At 46.7% G+C, this 10,221-nt stretch overlaps 1 protein-coding gene across 1 annotated transcript; it reads right to left on the bottom strand.

Annotated features, from left to right (window-relative positions):
* Positions 1 to 612: 612 nt before the first annotated feature.
* Positions 613 to 10,154, bottom strand: RAB30 (RAB30, member RAS oncogene family). The gene is made up of 4 exons (XM_010189908.1): positions 10,062 to 10,154; positions 9,156 to 9,239; positions 2,413 to 2,596; positions 613 to 913 (listed from the first exon to the last, which is right to left on the bottom strand). Exons 1-4 carry the CDS (start codon positions 10,152 to 10,154, stop codon positions 663 to 665), a joined length of 612 nt encoding a protein of 203 aa, XP_010188210.1. The 3' UTR covers positions 613 to 662.
* Positions 10,155 to 10,221: the final 67 nt, after the last annotated feature.

Genomic DNA, 10,221 nt, shown 5'->3' with positions numbered 1-10,221 from the left:
GGAATATCTGCTGAACTGCTAGCACCAAAGGGAGCAATTGAGCTGTAGCCACATCTTGAAAATGTTGATATATGTGAATTTTTAATTTTTTTTTAAAATTCCATGTTCATGAAAGTGCCTGTAGATGAGACATAACACTATTTCAACCACCAGAGTCCTCCATGGAAACATGTGGGCAGATGCTATGTACATGTCCTAAGAGCTCACTCGCTGGCAGCCCAGAAGATTGCCAGTGTAGCCCGGTGTTCATTGTTGGTTTCTTCTTACTTTATCTTAAAAAGAACCAAACACTTTGTTCTGCAAGAGATTTTGATCTCTCCAATATATTCTTCAAGAAAGGCTGCTCTGGTCTCCCACAGAATAAAACGCAATGGCTCACATTCTGCATTACACAAAGCACTTGTGCAACACTTCTTTTCCAAACCTGCTCCAGAGACCGCAAGAAAAATGAAATTTAAACCACATTGTGTTGCCATGCAGCTGGAGCCATCAGCCTGCCATGCTTCCAGGTCCTCAACCCGACTTGGGGTAAATCAGATGGGTCAAAGTGTCAGGAATTCCCTTCAAGTAGATAAATCCCAGGGGGAAGGAAAAAAAAAAAAAAAAGAAAAAGAAAAATCCTCTTGGCCCATGGCAGAAGGGGAAAATCAGATGCCAGCTCTTCAATTAAAATTACAGCAAGTCAAGTAGCTGATACTTTTCCCCTCTCCTGGTAAGGGGGATGAGACATTGTTCACAAGGGTGTTTTGTCGTGCCTCGCTGATCAAGCGGCAGGCCAAGTCCAGGAAGAGTTTTTCCACATTATCCGACTCCTTTGCAGAGGTTTCCAGGTAGTACATGTCCTGTGCTTCGGAAAACTCAGCGGCTCTTTGCTGGGAGACTTCCCTCTTATCAGCTAAATCGATCTTATTACCTGCATCGATACAAAGATTTTAGAAAAAGAATTAGTTTGACTTCCAGAGCAAGAGGAGCAGAGGTTGATAAGGGATAACAAGGAGTTTGGTGTCGTATCTACGTATGGACAGCGGTTTTGATCTCCCCTCCAAATAATGGATTCCCTGATGTTTAATATCAGCTCATTTAATGGAATATGCCCTGCGAACATCCAAGTCAGCTTTAATTTAGCACCAGTGCATCTGTTCACTGCTATCAACCAACATGAAAGGATTTTCATTTTAATATCTATTGAAATTTCTCTGTTCTTGCTCTAAGGAGCACTTAGGATGTCAATTACAGCATGTAAGACACTAAACATGGTATTTCTCATATCATTAAAAGAAGTCTGGTGTGGAGGGCTGGTTTCTTATTTCCATGTTCCCGTGAAGGATTTGGCTGTTGAGGCTGCGGAGGGACGGGTTCGAGGGCACTTGCAGAGCAAGGTGGGGCGAAAAACCATTACTTAGTCACGCATTAATTATTTCTGCACCATTCACACACGTGCCATACCCTTCTTATGGGGCGTAATGAGTTCTTTGTATGGAAGCTCCTTAAATCTTAACACTCACTTGCAACACCACTGGGGCATGTAAAACTGAAAGAAAAAAATTTTAAGACACCTAAACACATTTTACAATTCTGCAGACATTTCTTTTAAACTATTAAAGGAGATAGCAACGCTGCAGAATGGAGTTTTTTTGCTTTCTCCAAGTTATTTTTTCATTATTGTTTGCATTTCCTTGGGCCTTGAAAAGCCAAGTCCCAGCTATCGGACGCTGAAAGCGGAGCATGGAAAAGCACAGGAAGGCAAAATAACCTTCACCTTGTGTGTAGCAGATGGCCTGAGATCTGCTTTAGCTTGAGTTGAAGCTCCACAGACTAATACAGCATTCAGGTACTTAATTTTAGTTTCCCTAAAATCCAGTTTTTCAGCTCCATCCCACCTGTGAAAGCTACGATCCACCCAACCATCACATCCTAACCTGGTTCCAGGATCCTGACCCACTGGAGACAACACTCCAGTTGTCTCACAGTGACAGGGTATAGCAACCTGCAGAAAACCCGAAATTGAGCAGATCCTTGGATATTTGTAGAGATCTGAGCTGGAAATCACAAGGGAAACTGCTCTATTGGTAGCTCCACCATCATTAGTCCCATATGGGACCAACTGGTGGGAACTACCTGCCTCCACATGCAATAACCTCAGACTTGAAACAAGACCAAACCTCCAGAAGCGCCTGTGCTGTCCTGAACATCACTACCAGCATCTCAGGGTTATTTGCAGAAAGAATGGTCCTGTGGTTACAACTGGTTGGCAACAAGAACTGCTGCACCAGTTGGAGCATCCTGCACCACCAGCTGACACAGACGCCACATTGTCCTCCTGCTGACACCTCCATCTGCCACCAACCCCTCTAGATGTGCTGCTAGCCCCCTCATCGCACCACCACCCCGCCAAGGATCACTGTCGCTTACCCACGAGCACGGTGATGACCTTGTTGCTGGCGTACTGCTCTATCTCCCGCAGCCACTCAGGCAGGCACCGGAAGGACTCTTCGCAGGTGATGTCGTAGGTCAAGATTAACGCGTTGGCACTGCGATAGTAACTTTGCGTGATGGACCGGAAGCGCTCTTGTCCTGCTGTGTCCCAGATCTGCAGCTTTTGGAAGGGGGGAAAAAAAAAAAAAAAAAGCTTTTTTTATGTGATAGCAGCATTGTTTGACCTAAAAAAAAACCAACTCTGCAGGGTAAAACCAATACTGGGAAAGCACTGAGCTTTTCTTCCCTTTGGCTTCCCCTCCCCCAGTGTTTTTTGTTTCTGTTCCTGTAGTCATGGATTGAAATGCAAGGCATAAAGTCAGCTGGCGCTGGGCTGACCACCCTGGAAGCTGCGGGGCTTTCACGTGGCTCCTCACATCTCCCATTGCCGCAGCCAGAGCTAGAGTCACAACGCATGCACTGGAGGGAGGAACTCACATATCCTGCCCCTAGGAGGTGGTGGAGTCTCCATCCCTGGAGAGGTTCAAGAAGCGTGTGGATATGGCATTTCAGGACATGGTTTAGTGGGCATGGTGGGGTTGGGTTGATGGTTGGACTGGATGATCTTAGACCTCTCTTCCAGCGACAATGATTGATGGGCTGGAGCACCTCTGCTACGAAGACAGGCTGAGAGAGTTGGGGTTGTTCAGCCTGGAGAAGGCTGAGGGGAGACCTTATAATGACCTTCCAGGACCTGAAAGGTGCCTATAAGAAATCTGGGGAAGAGCTGTTCACTATGGCATGTAGTGATAGGAATGGGGGGTAATGGTTTTAAACTAGAAATGGTAGATTTAGGTTGGATATTAGGAAAAAGCTCTTCACCATGAGGGTGGTAGATCAGTGGCACAGGTTGCCCAGAGAAGTGGTGCAGGCCCCATCCCTGGAGATATTCAAGGTCAGGCTTGATGGGGCTGTGAGCAACCTGATCTGGTACCAATGTCCCTGCTGAGTGCAGGGGTTGGACCGGATGAGCTTTAAAGGTCCCTTCCAACACAACACATTCTGTGATTCTGTGATCCATCTGAAGAAGAAACAAGAAAGCCTCTCCTCTTGCTCCCAAACCCAGCTACGGTTAAGCTGAGGTGATGCACTGATGGGTGGAAACCAGAGGAGTGAACACACAGCTCAGCTAAATCACAGAATGGTTTTGGTTGGAAAAGACCTTTAAGATCATCCAGTTCAACCATCGAACCAGCCCTAAGTCCATGACTAGACCATGTCCCTAAGCATGACATCTCCTCGTCTTTTAAACACCTCCAGGGATGGCGACTCAACCACCTCTCTTCATCCACCTCACCCAGTTGCTCATCGACGGCCTTCCCAGCATGTAGAACTGGTTGACACATCCTTAACTCGATCAGAGAGGCCATGAGAGTTTGCCAAACCTTCTGGGTCCAGGAAGACAACATTTCTCAACACAAACTAAATTAAACTTGTACTGCTTTTATCATTTGACCACCTGCTAGTTTCTGGTGGGCCATCAAAACATCAGTTCTCCAAAAAGGGAGTCAAAGAAACAAACATTAAAATTCAACCATTTCAGCATAAAAGAGCACTCCTCTGCTTCAACTTTTATCCTCTTAAAGCACCCCTCCCTAGAATTACGTAGGTGAAAGGTTGATTTCCAGCCAGAATCCTGTGTACTTTGGGAAGGAAAAGGTAAAGTATTTGAGATATTTTCCATATATTCAGCAGCTTGTACAGAGAAAAACCGTATTCTTGCCCAGTTTCACAGTTAAACTATGCTGGCTACTCATCGTAAATGTGTTAGTTTGAAATAAGAGCTTCCAGTTTTCAGACATGCGGTATGATTTTGAAAAAGTACATTTTTTTTGCAGAAAAAGTAATTTCTGGCTGCCTCACAGCTCCTAAGCATCTTTGTGCTTAATCTCTTGACATGCCTGCATTTAAACAGCCAATCCTGGCACCTGCAGTTAGGCGACACACAAAACCATTAATGAAATTACTTACATGTGAAATTCAGATAACGAACGAGTCCCCATTAAAACAAACCAGCCTCCAAACTCTAACAGATGGGAAAACACAGATCATTTTGTTGTTGCTCGGCTATTTCCCAGGAAAAACATTTACTGATTGGTTAAGTCCAGCTTATTTGGCATTTATTGAGAAGATCTCCAAGCTGATAAAAACCTGATGTGAGTCTACCAATAAGCTGGGTACAGGGAAGAGCCCCTGACATTATAGCCACCGATAAACTCTTCCTGCACATAAAATGCACATCTTGTATCAGCCCACTGATTATTTCTGCCAAATAAAATATTTTACAGCAACCACTTTACTTGTTTCTTTTTTATTTTGCAGAGCAACCAAAGGACGGTGCTGGAGTCGGACTGCAGAAAACCTGGCTGTTTATTTTCTTTGAGCCAGATGATGCTTCCCGCTTTCCAAGCTTTATTAACTTTTTCATTTAATAATAATAATTTATTAGCTTTTTATTTAATAATGCATATTTCGTAGTGCATATGAACATTTCCACCAAGTGCAGTAAGATCCCAGGTCCATCCAGCACGCAGCATTGAGGATGTTCAGCTTTGACCAGCACGATAACTGCTGTCTACTTGGCTCAAATTTGTGTAGACTCTTAGTAGAGGTGGTGTACATATTGTTTTTATTTTATTATAAAAGGCTAGGCATATCAAAAGCCCCCTCAACTGCACGGCGCTGTCTCAGCAAGCTTTAGTAGCCATTCGTATCTAGTATGGCTTGCACACAGTTTTCATGCTAGCAAGTTGCTCTCCACTGACTTTCAAATGCAATTTTGAAAGCTGGAAAGTATTTTTTTCCCCAGAAAAATATTATTTATTTTCAAGTCTGAAAAGCTTTTTGGGAAACTGCCCTGTTCACTCACCCTGGCTCCTAGCAGAGGTGTAGGAGATGCTGCCCAGCACAGAAGCGGAGCCACAGCTCAGGTGCTGTTAAATGAGCTCCTCGTTTGACCGAGATGTCATTTCCATCACTCCATGCTATTTTTTTTCTTTTCCCACTCCTTACACATTTATTCTCACTAGCACGGCTTACTCAAAACATTTCAGCTACAAGATAGCTCACTGAAAGAAACCCATTTACTTTTCAGGCTCCAGAAGGCTCATTCAAACGCCCAGACACATCAGACTGAGCTTCCTCCCATAAGCTTGGTCACTGTGGCTGAGCTCTGGCAACTCCAACTTATTCCACTGGTGGGGTCAAGAGAGGAGCTTCAATTTAACAACTCATTCAGCAGATGGCACCAAGCTGAATAGTGTGGTTGACACCTTGGAAGGAAAGGAACAATCCAGAGGGACCTGGGCAGGCTGGAGAGGTGGGCCCATGCCAACCTCATGGAGTTCAACAAGGTCAAGTGCAAGGTCCTGCACCTGGGTAGGGGCAATCCCAAGCACAAATCTAGGCTGGGCAGAGAATGGCTTAAGAGTAGTCCCGAGGAGAAGGACTTGGGGTGTCGGTCGATGAAAAATTCAATGTGAGCCAGAAATGTGCGTCTGCAGCCCAGAAACCAACCACATCCTGGGCTGCATCACAAGAAGTGTGGCCAGCACGGCCAGGGAGGGGATTCTGCCCCTCTGCTCTGCTCTGGTGAGACCTCACCTGCAGTGCTGCATCCAGCTTTGGAGTTCCCAACACAAAAAGGACATGGAAGTGCTGGAGCGGGGCCAGAGGAGGCCATAAAGATGATCCAAGGGCTGGAGCAGCTCTGCTACAAAGACAGGCTGAGAGAGTTGGGATTGTTCAGCCTGGAGAAGAGAAGGCTGTGGAGGGATCTTAGAGCGACCTTCCAGGACCTGAAGGGGTCCTACAGAAAAGCTGGGGAGGGACTTTTTACAAGGGCAGATAGCGGCAGTATGAGACGGAATGGTTTTAAATTGGAAGAGGGCAGATTTAGACTGGGTATTAGGAAGAAATTCCTCCCTGTGAGGGTGGTGATGACCTGGCCCAGGATGTCCAGAGAAGCTGTGGGTGCCCCCTCCCTGGCAGCGCCCAAGGCCAGGTTGGACGGGGCTTGGAGCAGCCTGGGCTGGTGGAGGTGTCCCTGCCCATGAGGGGTTGGAGTAGAGGGCTTTAAGGCCCCTTCCCACCCAAACCATGCTGTGATTCGGTGATTATTTCTTATGATTAAATATAGCTGGTACACCAGCTGCCACCTGCTAAGCCTCCATGAAACACATGACAACCCCAAGGTGATTCAGAGTTGCTTGGGTCGACACTTATGCATTCATGACCTTTGCAGGGACAAACCATGCTGATGAGTTCTCATTTCTCTCATAGAGCCTCCCTAAGCCATCCTTGCCCCTGGGATAGGCCACACTGGCACAACTGCTCCCAACCTTCTCTTAAAGGGTTTGCATCCTCAGTCCAAGGTAGTCTTACAACAGGATTACATCATGAAATCAACAAGTCAAACACAGACAAATCCTTAGGGGGAGTTCACCTGTCCAAAACCCAGACCTCAGATAAAAGGAATGTTCCTGAGGCTCCATCTGGACTTGACAGGGAACCAGATGCTTGGAAAGGGGAGGCATTGGAAGTGGATGGCATTAATCTTCCTCCGAAATTGCTTTTCTCCCTCTGTTGACCAGGACAACCTTAAGACAGCTGGTTCAAGCCAGGTAAATAAGAGAAAAATAAATTCCACTTTCAGTACCTTAAGCCATTTATTTACCAGCTTAGATCCTCCGAGCTTCTCCACCGGAAATGGTTTTAGCTGAAAGGAGCATCTCCACTGTCCGAGGAGCCTGGACAAGCAGCATCTGTGTCCTGGCCAACCCTGCTATGCCAGATGCCTGCTAATGAACACCACAACCACCTAACGAGCACTACAACCACTTAATGAGCACCACAACCACCTAATCAGCACCACAACCACTGAGTTCAGCACTGACACCACAGCGGCTATGTGTGATCCTCACCACTGTTCTATTTCACAATGATGAACGTTAACTCAGCCCTTATTGGGTGAAGGCATTTGCACCTCTTGTCCTTCACCCACTAAGGCTGAAAGGTCCCTTTTGCTCCAGGACCATCACTTGCCATAGGTTTGTACAGCTCCTCATACAGCAGGGTGGCAGCCTGCTGACGTGACCAAGCTTTACAAATCTGTCCTAATTCTAAGGAACACACCACCTGATTTTCTCCTCAAAAAAAACCTCTGCACTGAAATGCAGGCAAAAAAATACACTCCTCACCCCACCCCCCCCACCTCCCGACGAGTTAAAAATCTGCACAAATCCACTGTTTCCATCCCATCACTCACACAGGCTTAAAAATTGGTCTCAATGTCACATCCAGCCACTGCTCCCGCTCTCCCATTTAGAATGGTTTTGGTAGGAAAAGACCTTTAAGATCATCGAGGCCATTTGTTCACTACCAGATTTGATGAAGGCAGCAAGGGGGATACACCCTGTTTTTCAGCCTGGTGGCTGTGGATTTAATGCAGAGTAATTCCAGGAGCAGATCAGGGATGCCGAATACCTCAACATTAGAGGCTCAGATAACCATCTTCTTTTCCCACCTCTTCGACACCACAGCAGCTCTAGCAAAATCTCTACTAATGAACAAAGCAGCACCAGCCAATGTCTCTGGGTGCTGGATCTCAATCATGGATCCCATTAAGGCATGAGCTCAGTCCCTGGTGTGTTTTGGACCACAGTAGCTATGCCAAGTGATGCTCGGGCTCGGTTTGGGAATTAGCACAGGATAAGGACAGATTCCCAGCAGCAGTTTGGTTGCAACCACCCTATTTTGGAGGATGAAAGAACTAATGAGACAGAGTACATTGCCCTTCTCACTTCAGCCCATTGACCATTGATGTATTGTGGCCATCCCGACTCCTCCCAAATCTGTAACTTGGCAGAAATGGAAGATGAGTCTTCATTGTGCAAAACTGCACAAGTCCAGGAGCCTGCTCTCCTTCACCAACCATATCACAACATCATGAAGGTTGGAAGAGACCTCCAAGATCATCAAGTCCAACCATCAACCCAACCCGACCATGCCCACTAAACCATGGCCCCAAGTGCCACATCCACACGCTTCTTGAACCCCTCCAGGGATGGGGACTCCACCACCTCCTTGGGCAGCCCCTTCCAGTGCTTGACCACTCTTGCAGTCAAGAAATTTTTCCCAATATCCAACCTAACCCTCCCCTGGTGCAACTTGAGGCCATTTCCCCTTGTCCTATCACTGGTTACATGGGAGAAGAGACAACACCCACCTCTCTACCCCCTTCTTTCAGGAGCTGTAAAGAGCGATAAGGTCTCCCCTCAGTCTCCTCAGGAGCCCACAGGGTGAGACCTTCACTGAGCACCTCCCAGCAGGAACACATCAGACTTTGGGTTACCAGAAATGCTGTAAGCGGACGTCGCAGTGAATCACTGCCTTGTGCCTCCTCAACCCCAGTCAGACACTACCTCAGTGTCTCCTAAGCAAGGACAGAGTCTTTCAAGATTCCTCCTTTCAATTTTCTCCCTTAGAGAGGGTTTGCTGCTAATGATTCTGATGGTAATTGTGGAGAGAGATGCAAAGATCATTAGACCCAGCCTTGCCTAAGCTGTGCCACGTAGCCCCATGCTTCCCTGAGGGCCTTCCAGCAGCGAAAGGGCTGCAGCAAGAAACGTCAGCTATGCTTCTGCCACACGAGTTTGCACTGAAAACCACCAGGTTCCTACCTTTACTTTTTCACCGTTTATCTCCACAGTTTTAATCATAAAGTCAACCCCAATTGTGGCTCCTTGACCTGGTGGGAAAAGCCCCTGAAAGAAAACAGAGTTTCATTAAGCAAATTTCTGTAGCTCTCTCTGGGCGTCACCTTTTTCCATCCCCAAAACCATTCCTCCCTTCTCCCTTTGCCTGGACACTTATTTCAATATTTTCAAGAGGAAAAGGCTGGTGGGATTTGATTGCAGCACCATCAGAAAGGGCCAACAGCAAACAAACAAAAAACCTCCAACCAAACAAAAAATACACAGAGCTTTTCGCTTCCTGGTGGCACAAAGTGATGTTGATTCTGGAGAATCTCCATCCCCTGTAGCAGCTGTGCCGCCAAGGCACCAACAGCAGAAGTGGCCGCTGATTTTTGTGGTTAAATCTTTTGATTCTGTTATTCTGCTGTGATAAAGGTTTGGTGTTTAACAGAAGACACTGGACTGACAGCCCAGGACCCAGATTATTTCATTATCTACTAATGACAAATAACAGTGAGAGCTTTGTGCAGCAGCGAGGAGGGATGGGAAGGAAAAGGCGCATGGGAGCAGATGTGCTAGTTCTTATAGCCAATCTAAAGCACTCAGAACGAGTTTTCCCAGTGGCTTTCGGAGAGGATTTTCCATCTTCACAGAGGGGAGTTCTCTCTAATACAAGACCCCCAGCAGGGCTAAGTACAGCAGAGATCCAGACTGGTCCCAGTATGTGATAGTAGAGCAAATCACCAGTATAGGTGATGCACACACCAAGAGCACAGGGAACAAATTATTTTGGAGATGCGATGCCCTCGATGCATAGCCACAGGCTCCCAGCTCCCATCCCAGTGCTGCCCCCAGCCCAATGCCCCACGTCCAAGGGATGGCCAACCTTACCTGTGTGAAGCGACGGACTAAGCAGGTCTTCCCCACACCGGCGTTGCCAATTAAAACAATTTTGAAGAGGAAATCATAATCTTCCATACTCATTTACGCAGCTGCAAGAGAAGAAAGCATGACACAACGTGAACCAGGGTGGCTGGGAAGTGCCCTTTTA

Source organism: Mesitornis unicolor, unplaced genomic scaffold (assembly GCF_000695765.1).
Source record: "Mesitornis unicolor isolate BGI_N332 unplaced genomic scaffold, ASM69576v1 scaffold3428, whole genome shotgun sequence".
In the NCBI taxonomy this organism is placed as follows: Eukaryota; Metazoa; Chordata; class Aves; order Mesitornithiformes; family Mesitornithidae; genus Mesitornis; species Mesitornis unicolor.
The sequence above is the reverse complement of the archived record's forward strand: the minus strand, read 5'-3'. Positions and strand labels throughout refer to the sequence as shown.